General features: G+C 52.3%; 6 protein-coding genes across 6 annotated transcripts; 4 read left to right on the top strand and 2 right to left on the bottom strand.

Moving 5' to 3' along the window:
• Positions 1-300: 300 nt before the first annotated feature.
• BKA58DRAFT_319394 (ubiquitin carboxyl-terminal hydrolase-domain-containing protein) lies at positions 301-3,031 on the top strand (the record flags this gene model as incomplete). Its single annotated transcript, XM_046167716.1, has 3 exons — positions 301-738; positions 786-1,154; positions 1,205-3,031. The coding sequence occupies 3 exons, from the start codon at positions 301-303 to the stop codon at positions 3,029-3,031; spliced, it is 2,634 nt and encodes an 877-aa protein (XP_046023509.1).
• Positions 3,032-3,613: 582 nt separating this feature from the next.
• On the top strand, positions 3,614-4,299 carry BKA58DRAFT_441852 (inorganic phosphate transporter Pho88; the record flags this gene model as incomplete). Its single annotated transcript, XM_046173857.1, has 3 exons — positions 3,614-3,633; positions 3,689-3,849; positions 3,905-4,299. The coding sequence occupies 3 exons, from the start codon at positions 3,614-3,616 to the stop codon at positions 4,297-4,299; spliced, it is 576 nt and encodes a 191-aa protein (XP_046023508.1).
• A 711-nt stretch (positions 4,300-5,010) lies between these two features.
• Positions 5,011-7,984, bottom strand: BKA58DRAFT_213379 (uncharacterized protein). The gene is made up of 6 exons (XM_046166085.1): positions 7,247-7,984; positions 6,654-7,125; positions 5,961-6,603; positions 5,821-5,906; positions 5,229-5,770; positions 5,011-5,174 (listed from the first exon to the last, which is right to left on the bottom strand). Exons 1-6 carry the CDS (start codon positions 7,763-7,765, stop codon positions 5,082-5,084), a joined length of 2,355 nt encoding a protein of 784 aa, XP_046023507.1. The 5' UTR covers positions 7,766-7,984; the 3' UTR covers positions 5,011-5,081.
• Positions 7,985-8,882: 898 nt separating this feature from the next.
• Positions 8,883-9,938, top strand: BKA58DRAFT_213360 (uncharacterized protein). The gene is made up of 2 exons (XM_046166084.1): positions 8,883-9,408; positions 9,466-9,938. The coding sequence occupies exons 1-2, from the start codon at positions 9,089-9,091 to the stop codon at positions 9,884-9,886; spliced, it is 741 nt and encodes a 246-aa protein (XP_046023506.1). The 5' UTR covers positions 8,883-9,088; the 3' UTR covers positions 9,887-9,938.
• Positions 9,939-10,490: 552 nt separating this feature from the next.
• Positions 10,491-12,188, top strand: BKA58DRAFT_213330 (uncharacterized protein). The gene is made up of 3 exons (XM_046166083.1): positions 10,491-10,652; positions 10,712-11,509; positions 11,566-12,188. The coding sequence occupies exons 1-3, from the start codon at positions 10,634-10,636 to the stop codon at positions 12,162-12,164; spliced, it is 1,416 nt and encodes a 471-aa protein (XP_046023505.1). The 5' UTR covers positions 10,491-10,633; the 3' UTR covers positions 12,165-12,188.
• A 535-nt stretch (positions 12,189-12,723) lies between these two features.
• Positions 12,724-14,250, bottom strand: BKA58DRAFT_318396 (PAF-acetylhydrolase family member; the record flags this gene model as incomplete). The annotated part of the gene is made up of 1 exon (XM_046167673.1): positions 12,724-14,250. The coding sequence occupies one exon, from the start codon at positions 14,248-14,250 to the stop codon at positions 12,724-12,726; it is 1,527 nt and encodes a 508-aa protein (XP_046023504.1).
• Between the last annotated feature and the right edge of the window lie 2 nt (positions 14,251-14,252).

Below are 14,252 nucleotides of genomic sequence, written 5' to 3'. Positions count from 1 at the left end.
GCGACATGCGGCTGATCGGCGTCGGGGACATGCAGTGCTGCTGTCTTTCTTTTTGTGTGTTGCGTTGAGGTCACTGTCTGTTCGCTGCCTCCGTGACCGCGCGTCACCATTGCGCTTTCACCGACAGACTCCCATCGGCCGCCAACCAGCCCCCAAACACCCTCTCGCTTCCCCACCGACCACCGGGCTCAGGGCTCGTCTGCACCTTCCTCCACCACCGAACCCAATCTCGCTGCCTGCCCCGCTACCCACCGCCGCGTTCCCTTCACTGAATGGGTCTCGCCTTCACCGTCCACCACCATGAACGGCATGTCACGATTCCTCAGCCGGCGCGACAAGCATCATGAGAAGCGCGCGTCCAAGCACGCCCATACTAAAGTACGCCTGAGCTCTTTCGCTTCTGTCAATTCTCTCAGTCCTTTGCTATGCACCGCCGCCGTTGCGCGGCCTGAAGACTCGCCCAGCTGTCAGCGGCGCTTGTCTGCCGGCATCGAGACGCTGTACCATAAGCTCCCATTTGTACTGCGAACATCGGTAGAGGATAGTCTTCTATTTCTACACCAAAAGCTACCATGCTGTGCTTCTTCTCTTACACCCAACGCCGATCAAGCTTCAACATCGCATTCTTCTGACTATGTGTCTTTACAGTCCAAATCCACCAATGCTTCGCCCGACCTCTACAGAATATTCACCAGCGAAGGTCCCAGACCACCAGCAAACAATGAGTCCGAGAAGAAGGTACGCGAGGGAGCAAGGCTGCATGCAATCTGGCTGACGGGCTGCAGGTCAAGATGCTCCTTTCACGCCTACAAGGCGCCGGCATAACCAGCATGGGAGAGGAACAGGCCGAACATGCCCTCGCCTGGCATCCCAACGACATCGACAAAGCCTACGATCTTCTAGTACTCGCCAACGAGTCGCTCGAAGGCGAGTTGAAGGACTTCAGTCCTGATGTGACCATGTTGGGCGCCATAAACCGGAACATGGTGACGTGCTACCTGGACGCACTGCTGTTTGCCATGTTCGCGCGTCTCGACAGCTTTGAGGCCATGTTGTACGATAACTTTGAGGATGAGCCAAGGAAGAAATTGGCGGCTGTGTTGCGCTTATGGGTCAATCTCTTAAGGAGTGGTCAGCTCATCAAGGTCGATTTGGTATGGCCTACCTCGTCATCCAACTCCTCCGTGGCTAACGCACATCGTAGACAAAGCACCTCCAGGATTCGCTTGCCAAGTGCGGATGGGAAGATGCTGCACAGGTTCGTCAACAAGACGCTTCGGAAGCTTTCACTTTCATCACTGGTGCGCTCGAGCTGCCGCTACTCACCCTCAAGATGGACATCTACCACACCGGACGTGAAGACAAGGAAGATGACCACAAGTTCGTCAATGAACGGCTGCTCGAAGTCGCCATTCCAGAACAAGAGGGCGATCACATTGTCACTTTGGAAGACTGTTTAGAAACCTATTTCAACAACAGAATCGAGGTCAAGCGATACCTGCAACGGCAAAATACGATAGCATCCGTCAAGTCCAAAGACGAAGAGTTCGTAGACAAGGACCCCGAAAAAAACGAGACGATACATATAGAGACGATGGAGATGGAGGGCTCAATGACTCCCCTCGTCTCTACGCCGATAAGTTTCGAGCCAAGCACACCACTAACCCCAACGCGACCGAATTTACAAGGCCGCCGCCGCGCTGATAGTATCTTCAGCCAGCGATACACACGTCAATCACAGGAGATGAGCAAGTTTGACGAGAAGAAGCATGTTGAGGACATACTGGACAACAGCTCCAGCGGCCGACCACGATCAGCCTCTCTACTTAAGAAGGAGATTCTTATGCCGGCTTGGCAGTTCTTCAGTCTCATCCCCTGGTATACCGATAACGTACCAAAGACCGATGCTCAAGTCGCTGCGCATTTCTCGGTGAAGCGTCCGGTTCTCGGCATATGCCTGAAGAGATATACGATGACGCCGTACGGCGCCCCAAAGCGCCTGAATACATATATCGACATTCCGCTTGATATCGGTTTACCTCACTTCATATCCGATGATCGGATGAAAGAAGAGGGTCCGCTGTTTGGCAACTTCAAACTTGTCCTACAGTCTGTCGTCTGCCACCGGGGCGTGTCAGTCGATTCTGGCCACTATATTGCGCTCGTCCGCGCCAACGCTCGCGAACGACCTGGCACCGCGCAATCGGATTCGGAGGAAGAGCTGGAAAAGTGGATACGCTTTGACGATCTCTCGCCCCAACGGGTGACTGAAGTTGATATTAAGACAGCCTTGCGAGAAGAATCGCCGTATTTACTCTTCTACCAGGTGCAGCCTATCGATGAAGAGCTCGCTTCCCGGGGAGATCCTCCCACGTACGCGGAAGCGCAATCAGGAGTTCCATCCGCAGACCCTTCACGAGAAACGCTGGCTTCCCCACCCTCTACAACAGCGGTGGATGCGGAGGCTGGTGTAGACAACGAAAACATCAACGCAACAGATCCCCATATCGAATCCAACTCTACAGACGAACCAGCTAGTCGAACCAGCCTGTCCAGCAATCGGCGCAGCAGCACCGCGATTGAGGACGGCGAAGGCAGCCTGCGTGGCCGAACTGAACCGCAAACACCAGATGATCAGAAGAGCAGCTTCTTGTCCGTATCCCGGCGCGGCTCTCGAATATGGTTATCCGGGAACAACAGAAGTCGGCCAGGTAGTCCAAGCGGCGAGACTCGGTTGTCTCTTACGTTATCGAGGCTAGCGGGACGCGGTAGCAAGGACAAGCTGGTTACGACTGAAGCTGCTCCCAGCGACGAGCCTCACATTGTGATTGAAAAAGTGAAGAGCGTAGAGAACGATCAACAAAGCCATTCTCCAGCCAAAGAGAAGAAAGAACCAGGCCTGTCGGGCAGCAAGAATAAGAAGGAGAAGAAAGACAGACGGAGAAGCAAGAGTAGGGAACCTGGTACAGTCCTAGAGAAAGGGAAGAATAAGGACAAGAATAGGCCGGATCGCGAGTGTCTGGTGATGTGAGGAAGGCAGACCTTGTGTATATGGGAGATATTCCTCTCTGATTTTGTTCTCTGGTTGTTTGCATTGCATATCGCCACAACACCATCTCACGATTGGGTGTTCACGAATCCGGCGAGGGAGTTTTGCATCATTAGCGCGGCGTCATTGGAAGATACAGAGTATCGTTTGATATTCGGTTTGCTATAGCATATGCATGTTCGGGGACTATAGACGAGATACCCTGCATCAGAACGATCAGAAGGAGCGAGTGACCTTCTCCATCTTCCATCATAGACCTGTGCACCTTCTATACTCTGTGACGCGTACAAAGACTTCTGTGTCGTTCTCGCCCTATGTGTCTAGAGAAGGCATTAGATAAGACTAGAAGAGTGAATGCCTGTTGGGGCTAGCCAGCGGCGGGCAACAACCTGGCCTCTTGGGTCGCGCTAATGATGACCCTCGCCCACCACAAAAGTCGCCCGCTTGTTCCTTACCCTCTCACCCACGTTCCGCGCAACCACATCTCTACCCCCAGCTTCTTGCCAAACGATCGCGAAAGCGACCTTCAATTCTTCACTCGAATAATCCGCTTCCGACGTCACAATGGCCATCAGCCCGCAAATGTACGCCAGATCCACTGCGCCCGGTGCTGAAGACAGTTTGCTAATTCGACTGCAGTTCCAACCTGGTCATCATCCTGGGATTTATGCAAATCTCCAAGAAGATACCTTTCGACGACCCGACTGTCCTCAACGGCGTGCGCGCGCTCTACATCGTCTCCAACCTGATCATTGCGGGTATCTACCTCTACGTGCAGGCGCAGATTAACAAGAAGAATGGTGCGTGGAAAGAAGAGCCCGGGTAGACCGACACAGCGGCTAACAAACACCACAGACATGACGGTCGTCAAATACGTCGAGCCGGCCCCGATGGGCTCAGGCGAAGAACCGAAATTCGTCGCTACCACCGTCAAAGCCTACGACCTGCAGAAGCTGCGCGAGCTCTTCAAGGCCCAGCTGATGGGTGTCGGCATGATGGGCGTTATGCACCTTTACTTCAAGTACACCAACCCGCTCCTCATCCAGTCCATCATCCCCCTCAAGGGCGCGTTCGAAGGCAACCTCGTCAAGGTCCACCTCTTCGGCCAGCCGGCAACCGGTGACCTGGCTAGGCCGTGGAAGGCGGCTGGTGGTATGATGGGCGCCATGAGCGGTGGCGAGATCAAGACGGATAAGAAGAGCATTGAGGCTGCTGAGCGTGCGGGCCGTGGTGGTGTCAAGGACGAGTAGATGGGCTGGCGTGCCGTTTCTACAGTGTTCCCGTGCATACCATATGCCTGGGAGCTGTCTTTCTTGATAGAGCGTCTTCGGTTTGCTCAGACTTTACGTACGAACTTGGTTGAGCAGCTTTGCGCTTGCTCATTGTATAACATGGACGTTTGATGCTTTTGCCATTCGCCAACTTAATTTGACGGCTTGTACAAACACACTGCATGCGATTTATCTTTACGTGTCCATGTAATCGGATGCTTTCTTGATGTTCGACTCGTACAGCTAATATGATCACAAAGACCCGCTCGTCTATGTTCGATCTATTAAACGCCCAACCCTGATAAGCCTTGAGCTCTATACCAACACGCACATATCCGTCCGTTCTAGCAGTCATCCAGCGCGGACCTCCAGCAAACGCCATACTAAACACAACACACAAACAGCAAGAGAGGTGGATTAGGTCTGTTGAGCCCATGTCCGACTCGCGTCGAAAATCGAGACCGCCAAAAGGAATACCCATTTGCTTGGGGGAAAACTGGCATCGTGCATGCCAGAGGACTTTAGAGAGCCATAAGATGTGGTCGGTGGCAAAGATGATCGAGAGTAGAGTGGTTGACGAAATAGTGGGCGGATGCTCATCGTCTGTTGCTGTGCAGTAGCAACGCCATGATGCGTGAGACGATAGCGCTGCACTACTAATCGTATGTGAACAGTTGTAACCGGTCCTCGTGCCACACCTGCTATTGAGCAAGCCGTGTTCCGATGAAGTAAAGCGAGTTGTGCGATTAGAACCGGTGCTTTCATATTCCCCCACTCCACTGGGGAAAGTAGCCATCCTGCAAAGGCATGGCGGCAGGTTCATTTTCGTAGTTGAATGGGTCGCCCCAGAAACCCTGATTCTGTTAGCCAATCGACCCCGTCTATCTGATCATATCATAGTCACTTACGAAATCAAAGTCGGGAATTACATCCGTGCTAGCTTGTACATCGCCTACGATGTTGTTGATGTTATTGAGATTGATGTCATCCCAACAAGGCGCATTGTCTTGCATAGACTGCATAGATTGCAGTAAGTCGGGCTGAGTCTGCATAGGTTCTGGTTGAGATGGCCCTGGTATGTTTTGTTGGTTATAAGCTGCGGCGGGGGTGCTTTGGTAGGCATAGCTGGGTATGGCTTGCATGGCCGGGTATACGCTGGTGTTGCTGCTGGGTACGTTGCTACTCAGCGGCATGGGAACGGATGGCACAATAGGTTGGCTGACGTAGGTAGTCGATGGCTGTGGCGGCCCCCTTGGCGAGAGGTTGTGTTCGGAGACGGCCTTGTCGATCATGTTTTTGACTGCTTGCCATGCTTTGGCGCTGTTGTTCTCTCGGAGGATACGTGACATCTGCAGGGCTCTCAGAGCACGTTGGCGGTCAGGTGCGTTGAAGAGGGGGTTGCGGAGTTCTGATAGGATATGCATGATGGCTTGGAAAGACGCGATTCCTCCTTTGAAAGTTAGCTCTTGTGTCTCACTAGGTATTGTCGGGGTTACGGACCAATGTGCCATTGGAAGCGAGCAGCATCGACATCGGCTGCCGCTCCGTTTAGTGTTTCGACGCAGTTTACTGACTTCTCGAAGATCCTAGCATTGTCAGTCGTTGTTGTTTCTCTCACTAGGACCCTGACTGAAACGTACGATCGCCGGATCTCGTCCGAAAAGACTACATCACGGTAAGCTCGCGGCATCCGAAGCCAAAACAGCAGGTAGGCACGCCACTCCAACAGTGAAGCCAATCCCAGTGTCAGCCTCTCCATTGGTACCTCTGGGTTGAGGTTGTGCAAGTATTTTCGCTGATTCTCTTCGTGAACTTCGTCGAGCATGACTTTGATCTGTTCATAGAGATCTCTGAGTTCTTGTGCGGGATCAGGACGAGATGTTCCATGAAGCCCGGAGTCCAGCATACGTCGTTCCAGGCGGTAAGTGCTTTGAACTATGCGCCGTAGAGCTCGCATGCCGTTGAACCGGACCAGTTGGAACGTCATGGTAGTGAGCTTCGGTTCGTCATATGGGGCTGGGCCAGGACTTGCGCCGTCTACAAGGTCCTCGTCGTCAATGTTTCGTGGGAATAGCGTCGTGTAGAAGTCTTCGGTGATGCTCGGTTCTTGCCCTTTGCATTCTGCTGCCCGGAACTCCAAATGTCCTAGTTGATGCCACATACGACGCCGTAGCTCGATAGTCAGAGCGTCCATGGAACCGGTCGGAAATAAGGATGGATCTCGATGTAGGCCTTGGTTCAAGGCGATGCGAAATGCGATGCCTATCAGAACCCACGCTTTGCCTACTGCATGTGTGAGCATTCTGGAACTAACGAACATCTAGTGCACTTACCCATGTCTTCTTCCCTAGTAATACAAGTCAACCATAACACAAATCCCTGGAAGATCTCCAGATTTGATGTTGTGAGGTAATTTTCCCGGGCCAGTGAGATTTCAACACCCAGCTGAAATCGATCGAGGAGTGATTCCTTTGTCTCGCCAAACTTGTTGTGTACTACCTTTGGAGGCAGAGAGTTGATAGCAGAGAAGTAGATGGCATAGGCCATGGGATGCGCTTCGTTGTTGTATGTGGAGAACTTGCGGACCACCGTTGGTCTATGAGTGATTCTCACCATCGGATCTACATTTGCGAAATAGACGTCGAGCAGCGTGTCACGGAGCTCTTTTGTGCTGGGTAGTAAGTTTTCTAGATTTGATCCGGCTCCTGCGCGACCGAGGGAAAGTAGGTCGACCAGACTGCTTTGCGGCACTTCCTTTCTCTCTTCATCGGTCTTGTCACCAAGCAAGGCCTTGATGTCTTGGATCTGAAGGTTTGTCAGTCTTGTCCAGTACTGCTAGAAACTGAGAGATACAATAGAAATGAATGCGGCCTTCGCCGGGTATGACTCGGAGCGATAGTCTGTTATGTCGAAGAGCGGGACTCACCTCATCGGCCAGTAATGCAAAATGCAGAGATGAGACAAACTGAGACTGTCCATCGTTCAATAACAGAGTCCCATCACCGCCATCGGAAGCGATTCCTCCTGCATGGGAAGTCTGACTATTTGACGACGGGGTCAGTGCTTCCACCTCTTTTCTGTCTAATTCAACACTGGACCGTACGGATGCGGTGGATTTTGGCCCCTGTCCTGCAACAGCTTTCTCTAAAAGATACTCCAGTCTGTCTAACCGGGCTTGCACGTCACTGCCTTTTCCGGTCTTTCCAGTGGCCCCAGCCGTGGGTTTCGAAATCCTTCCAGTAGCGGTGGATGCCGGTATCTGATCTGTCCATGTACACACATGGCTTCCTCGCATGCAAGAACCGCATACTGGATGGACGTGATCACATTTGACTTTCCTGCGCCGACATGTCAAACAAGAGGAGATGACGCGATGTCGTCCTCCGCTTGCTTTGCTTGTTGAGCCTGGCGAATTAGACGATATGCCAACTTTCGTTTCAACCATGCTCGGGGACGGTTTGCAACAGTCTGCATGAGAGTCTTGAAGTTTTCGACAAGGTGGATCGGCCTCCGGGGAGGAATTGGTTCCGTCGCGCCTTGGGGTTTGCTGCGATTCTCGCCCCGCTAGCTGACGGGCCGCCGTTACCCGTTTGGGCCTTAGCGACGATCAACAATCTTCCTCCGAGAACTATCCGACCAATGCTTTGACAGCAGACACCTCGGTACATGGAAGTTTAATGTGGCACACAGCCTGAATGTGCCTTGAGGTCTTCAAGTTTCGAATCTGGACCCTGTGTCGTCATAATATCACATGCTCACGTCCTGTCGCAGTCATAAGTGCTTTCAGCTGAAAAATCTGATGATCAAACATGAGCACGCTCACACGAAAGGATTAGTTGTCGAATTCAGTGTTCGGCTGACGGATTTCAGAACGGCATCGGTCAGCTGTTGTGATAGGCCTTCTTTTCCGATTGCTCTGGACCATTTGAGTTTCATCACGCTGTCGAAAGCGCTGGCTTAATTTCTGACTGCGGAATTCCTAATTTCTAGTTCACGGTCTCCCTCCGCTCCGTCGACACTTACCACAGATTTGCCGGCTACACTTCAACTCGACATCCGCTGGCTATGCTTCGCGTTGACATTTCTAGAACATGGATGCATTGGGTACAGAAAGACTTTTCAGAAACTGGAATCAACAAAAGTGTGCTTGTTACAGGCAGCGTAGAGGCGCCTGTCTTCCTCAGTCCAACAAAAACCAACGGGATGCTGACATCCACGGAAAAGGAGGCATCTCTGCACCCTCTGACTGGATACATATGTTTCATAAGAGTGAGACGAGACGGCAACTCGGAATGAAAACCGAGAGCGAGGTTCGCAGCGTCTTAAAATTGTATTTGTTGCCATATCAAGTTTGAACTTGGAAAAACCCGCCCCCATCCAATACTTACAGTCAGCCTCGGAGGCGTACCTCAGGCAAACCCTTTCCAGCCCCCATTTCAATATAAGGTTATCGAATGCAAATAGACAGCTGCGTCGTGGAATGGTACAACTGTTATGAGGTAATATTGTTCAATTCCGTTCGGCTCTCACGTTACACCACGTTTTCCGCCCCTATGTGGCACTGTATTTGTAACACGCCCAGCGCTTCTACACGAGTCTATGACAACATCTGCTTTCATAAAGTCGACCCAAGCGATCCTAACACCTTGGAGAAGATGCTGAACAATGATCTAGCTCTCTTTACCTACCGGATTCTCATTCAAATATCGAGTTCAGGGTCAACGTCAGGCCAACTATCTTGAGTATCATCGACACCGCTCGTAGCGTCATGTCGAGACACATCGCGTGCGAGAACCTACCGGAACCTTGTGGTGGAGGTGGTCTCCCTCCTATCGAGTCAGGCCTGCACACCACGGAGCACGAAGATGAAGGGAAGGAAGCCTGGATGTATCAACATGCCATGACAGGAAACCCTATGCTCCAAGAAAATCAGTCGAAGTCGTTTGGAGGTTTGAAACCGTGGCTCTTCTGGTTCATACTGGCTGTTGTAAGCCTAGTCGTAATCGCTGCGTCTGTGGGCGGAGCTGTAGGTGGCTCACTAGCAGTCAAAGGGAACGGTAATAGTGCGCCACCATCTTCTGTGCAGAGGTAATCTCCCCGAGCCTAGAAGAGGTTATCGGCAAAAACATACTAATGTGTGACCAGCTCACCAACCGCTATACTTCTGTTCAGCACAGCCGGCTCAAGTGATCAAACGTCCTCCGGATCACTGAGCTTATCCTCCTCCAAACCCACAAGCATACCCCCTTCTCTCGTAACCACGGACTGCCCAGCCAGCAACAGTACATCGTTCACACCCAGGGCACCTGGCGGCAATCCAGGACAATACGAATTTACCAAACATTGTGGGTTTGACACCGATGGACGGACCTTGATCAAAGCTTTCGTCCTAGACCTCAATACATGTCTTGCGCTTTGCTCGGATTGGAACTACCGTCAAACGGGTGGTGATATGTGTAACTCAGCGGCATTTAAGGTTAACGAGCCACCGCCGGCGAATTGCTGGGCAAAGACAGGGGCCATGTTGAGGCTAAGAGATAAAGTGACTGCTGCTCTACTGCAATGAGGGGCTGGGGAAGGTACTAGGGAAGGTACCCGAAGATGATTGGTGATGTGCAGTGTGGAGAATGCGGAGGCCGGAGGTATTCTGGTACTCCAGGATGGAGCTTGTTATTGTCCTCCAGAGTGCCCGAGTGGCCTCTGCGCACTGTGCTTTTGACGCGTCGGAAATTGCGTATATTGCCAAGTTACCATGACAGCAAAATTGAGTTCGTGAACATGTCGTGTCAGACGGTAGTGGGCACGAAAAGTAGTGTTGTTGCTGGCAAGAACATGGTTCAGGTGGATCCCGAAGTCGTCCCGTCGCGGTCCAGGTGACAGGCGCACGCTAGATAAGCGAAAGTGCCGACAGCCTCCTCTTTTTCACCCAATCGTGGACCCATCGCCGTCTGCATGCACTTCGTCACACGTCACTGGTGTGATTGCAGCTCGTTTCGTCGTCTGCCCGCTCTTAGTGGTTCATGCTGAACCGCCAGGGCTTCCTTTCGCGGCGAGGCTGGGCTAGATAGCAGCAAAGCTTGCCTGCGCCATGCCATCTTCCTTGCTGAGGGCTTGCCCGTCAATTCCTTCAGATTATTCCGTCTACTCTCCCAAGGCCATAAACATCGCCGGCCCCGCTGCGAGCTTGTCCGAAGCTGATCTGAGATGAGACTGCGCGGACGCATAGCAGCATAGACTACCAAGAGGCTTCACCGCTCGCGGGATCAACATTGAGCGCATACCAGAAGGGCAAACATGCTCAGTCTTTGTTGAGATGGCGACTCTATCTCCTGGTGCGTGTGAGCATTTGGGGCTATTGGGATATAGCGCGCTGACCGAGTCGCATCCATAGACGTCCGCCATTCTACTCTCAAGTCGCTCAAACTGACCTGCCCCTCCGCCGAAGTTATTGAAGAACCGCAATCTGCATCGACCCTTGAATCGCCTGTTATGGAGCAAGAAGGCTATCCATTCCCCGAAGTCGGAGACGAATGGTCTGACGAGGAGGTCCTGATACCCAGGCATAGACGGAAGGCGCCCTACATACCTCCACTCAAATTCGAGAAGGTTACAGCGACATCGGCCGAGACATCATCCGACGAATCATCGCCACTGGGCAGTCCGCACCGACTGAGCGCGACTATCAGTCCGCTCGTACCGCCCAAAAGCCCATCGCGACCAGACGCGTCGAGGGGTAACAGCCAAGATGATCTCATACAGCGGTACTACCAAGTCACAAAAGAGCGAGATGCGCTGAGGAAGCAGCTGCAGAGGAGGAGCATGGGCCCGCATGGGATGCCTGCAAAGCGTTCGATCGTGTACAAATCTGAAGAGAACACCCTGATTGAAGAGCTACTCGCGTTGCGATACGAGATACGAGTATGGAGTGAAGAGTATTTCGGCGGACCCATCAAAGCCACGAGCAAGCGACCATATCTCACTAGAGCGAAGGAACTGTTTGGGAACCTCACGGACAACTACCAGACGTATCTGAAGCACCCAGAGGAACGGCCGCTCCTCATCCAAGCATACGTTTGGATGAAGCTGCAGCAGAAGATATTCAACAACTGGCAGAAGGGCAGTGGATATGTTTGGGCAGGCAAATTGGGAGACAGGAAATTGCGGGAAATCAACGACACACTGCGCAAGGGTACGCTGCCTTGTCTACGGCGAATCTCTCATGATTACAGTGCTAACAATGTACAGCTGTTAAAAACGAAGCTGAAGCCGAAGAATACCACCAATGGCGCGCCATGACCGTAAACCTCCTAGTCCCTCAGGTAGATGGCAAATGGCGTCCCACTTTCGATGCCGCGCCCGTCCTAAAACGAATATCCCGTTTCTGCAGTCGCATGCGCCGCAAATTACGGCCCTGGTCTACACACTCTTTACGTTCAGGGAAGGAACAACTGGGTACTATCGTTTCAGCATCTGTTGCGTTGGACTTGAAGATGAAGCGCCAGCTCGCCGACTATCGCTTCGTTACATTCACTGGCGGTAAGAAGGATCAATACTGGGGCTACGGGTTCTACGACAGCGAAATGGAGGACGTGTATGAAGATGATGACGAGAACGGCAGTGGTGGATATGGTGTCAATGGAAGCGCAAAGGGAAGGCGAGTAGAATTGGCACTTGCGCCTGCACTCGAACGATGCGGTAATGCTAATGGACATGTCTTCGATCAGAGTTTCATGATGGTAAAGGCGGATGTGAGCTGTAAGAGATTAGAGAAACCGGAGAAGAAGAAGAAACAGCAGCCTAGGTCAAGAGGTGGCAGTAAGGGCTTTGGGCTGTGGGGCAAGTGAAACTCATGGATGTTTGAGATGAATGTCAACACACCACTCTGCTTTGAACTACATGACCCCAGCGCTTAAACACTCGCAATGAAGACAAAAGGTGGGCTGCTTTGGCATCTAGTTGGTTAACCACTACTTCAACCTCAATACCAGACGGTCCCTCCTTCTAATACTCAACAATCAATCTAACTTCTATCCCGAGATCATGAATCGCTTTCCAGAGATCGAAAAGCCACGGTCTCGTACTTCGACCAACAAGACAGTCCACCCGTTCCGGCTACTTGATATCCCGACCGAGATACGTCTCATGATATATGAGCACTTCAGTGAGTACCTTATTCCCATTACCGGTTCCCTCGCCAACTCTTTAAAAGTCGCAGTTGAGTACTACAATACCGATAATTCGCCACCACTGCGCTATTATGACTATCCGATTGGATGGTCACTGGTATAGGTAGCCTACCATGGAGACAGGTTGAATCGGCTTAAGGCCAGGTGGTGCACACAGAGGTAGACAAAAGCATGTTTACTTTGCTCTGGTATTATAGTGTTACAAAACGTGTGCAGTCTACTCCGATTTTGGAACGGTGTGAACTTCCCAGTCAGCGCCATCCGGACCCTGAACCTTACCAGGTGGTTTGTCGTGTGAGAAAGGCCCTTCAGCGTTCGTGACACCACTCTCCAAAACCCCCTTCTTCTCGCCTGTCCGCAGATATTCTAAGAAGGCGATGGAAGCGTCGATGTACTCAGTGAGAGCGACCTTGCTGTTCAGCGTCGTACCGGTGACAATCTTCATAATCCAAGGAACGATAAGAGGCGCGTCGGTACAAGACGGGTGAGCGGTACCCAACAAGGTCATGAACCACCCCTCCTTGACGTTATCGATGATTTTCTTCACGGCCTGGAAGTGCCAGCCTTCGTCGTAAAAAGCCGTCTGCCTTTCTGTCCAGTCTCCGCTCTGCATGACCAGGATCGGTACGTCTATGTCTTTGTTCAGGGGTCCAGATCCCTTGCCGGGGTCTAATGCAATACCACCGTTGATGGGCATTTCCTTTGAGCCAGCAGATTTCAGTGCTTGCATAGCTCCCGTCGCGCCGTATGAGTGACCTCCGACTGTGACTGCTGACAGGTTGAGGCGGTTCTTGAACCCAGGCAAAGCATTTCGTGGTGAGTCGGGCTTGAGGTTCACGACCGGTGCGTCACCTGCATTAAGTTGCGCAAAGAGTTTGATGGTTTCGCTGATCTCAGCTTCGCGGAAGTTGAGCTGTGCGGCCTTGAGGTCAAGGTCGGTCATCGGCGGATTGGATTCTAGGTCCTTGAGCTTCATGTGCCATACTCTTCGCTCCGTACCATCAAGATGGTGGACAATAGTACCGGGTCCGCTACCGTCACGGTGTTCGACGGCAGCGACCACATAGCCGTGACTTGCAATGCTTCCCAGATAGTGTGCATAACTCTGGCTCATTCCCGCCATGCCATGCGTGAAGACTAAGCAAGGCAAACCTCCCAGATCGTCGCCTCTTTTCAGCTCTTGACGTTGCTGCTCTGCTGCGCTCATGATCTTTCCAAAGTCACCTGCGCCACTGCCATCTTCGCCCAATAATTGCTCGGCACTGGAAAGAATGGGTGCATCAACAACACCTGGGATGACGGTGCTTGAACCAAGGAGCCAGAGAGCGAAGGTGAAGACTGAAGACAATTTCGGCACTCCGGCAAGGCGAGCATAGCCTTCGCCAATAAGCGAGACGGGTTGAGGAAGCCACGGTCGTGCCCATGGTCGCTGGCTAGGCGGCGCCAGAGGTAGAGAAGATGGGTAGTATAAGGTGATAGCCAACGTGTCCAATTGAAATGCCTTCTCCCCAGTCGCCTTCAGTACCGCGTCATGGATGGTTCTCTTTTGGACCTCCGTCTCAACATCCAGTATGCCAACCTCGTGGGGTCCGGTATAAGGCGGAAGCGGCGAGGTAATTGGGGTCAAGCTAAAGAACAGAAACCAAAAAAGTACGCCTGCGGATGTGATGAACAAAAGACGCCGCGGTGTGAGGCGGGCAGGCCTGGGTACAAAGCGGGCAGGCCCAGGTACGAAGCGGCCCATCC

The sequence above is a fragment of the Alternaria rosae genome, assembly GCF_020736505.1.
Source record: "Alternaria rosae strain MPI-PUGE-AT-0040 chromosome Unknown BKA58scaffold_7, whole genome shotgun sequence".
Lineage (NCBI taxonomy): Eukaryota > Fungi > Ascomycota > Dothideomycetes > Pleosporales > Pleosporaceae > Alternaria > Alternaria rosae.
Note: the sequence above shows the minus strand (reverse complement) of the source record. Positions and strands in the feature narration are given on the sequence as shown.

What these genes read in the sequence shown, in the direction of transcription:
- BKA58DRAFT_213379 (XM_046166085.1), bottom strand. Translation starts at nt 7,765, where the DNA reads ATGGTTGAAACGAAAGTTGGCATATCGTCTAATTCGCCAGGCTCAACA. An exon ending in TACTAGGGAAGAAGACATGG is followed by an intron (nt 6,604 to 6,653) that starts GTAAGTGCACTA and finishes CACATGCAGTAG; the next exon opens with GCAAAGCGTGGGTTCTGATA. An exon ending in TCGCTTCCAATGGCACATTG is followed by an intron (nt 5,771 to 5,820) that starts GTCCGTAACCCC and finishes TAACTTTCAAAG; the next exon opens with GAGGAATCGCGTCTTTCCAA.
- BKA58DRAFT_213360 (XM_046166084.1), top strand. Translation starts at nt 9,089, where the DNA reads ATGTCGAGACACATCGCGTGCGAGAACCTACCGGAACCTTGTGGTGGA. An exon ending in CCACCATCTTCTGTGCAGAG is followed by an intron (nt 9,409 to 9,465) that starts GTAATCTCCCCG and finishes ATGTGTGACCAG; the next exon opens with CTCACCAACCGCTATACTTC.
- BKA58DRAFT_213330 (XM_046166083.1), top strand. An exon ending in CAACGACACACTGCGCAAGG is followed by an intron (nt 11,510 to 11,565) that starts GTACGCTGCCTT and finishes AACAATGTACAG; the next exon opens with CTGTTAAAAACGAAGCTGAA.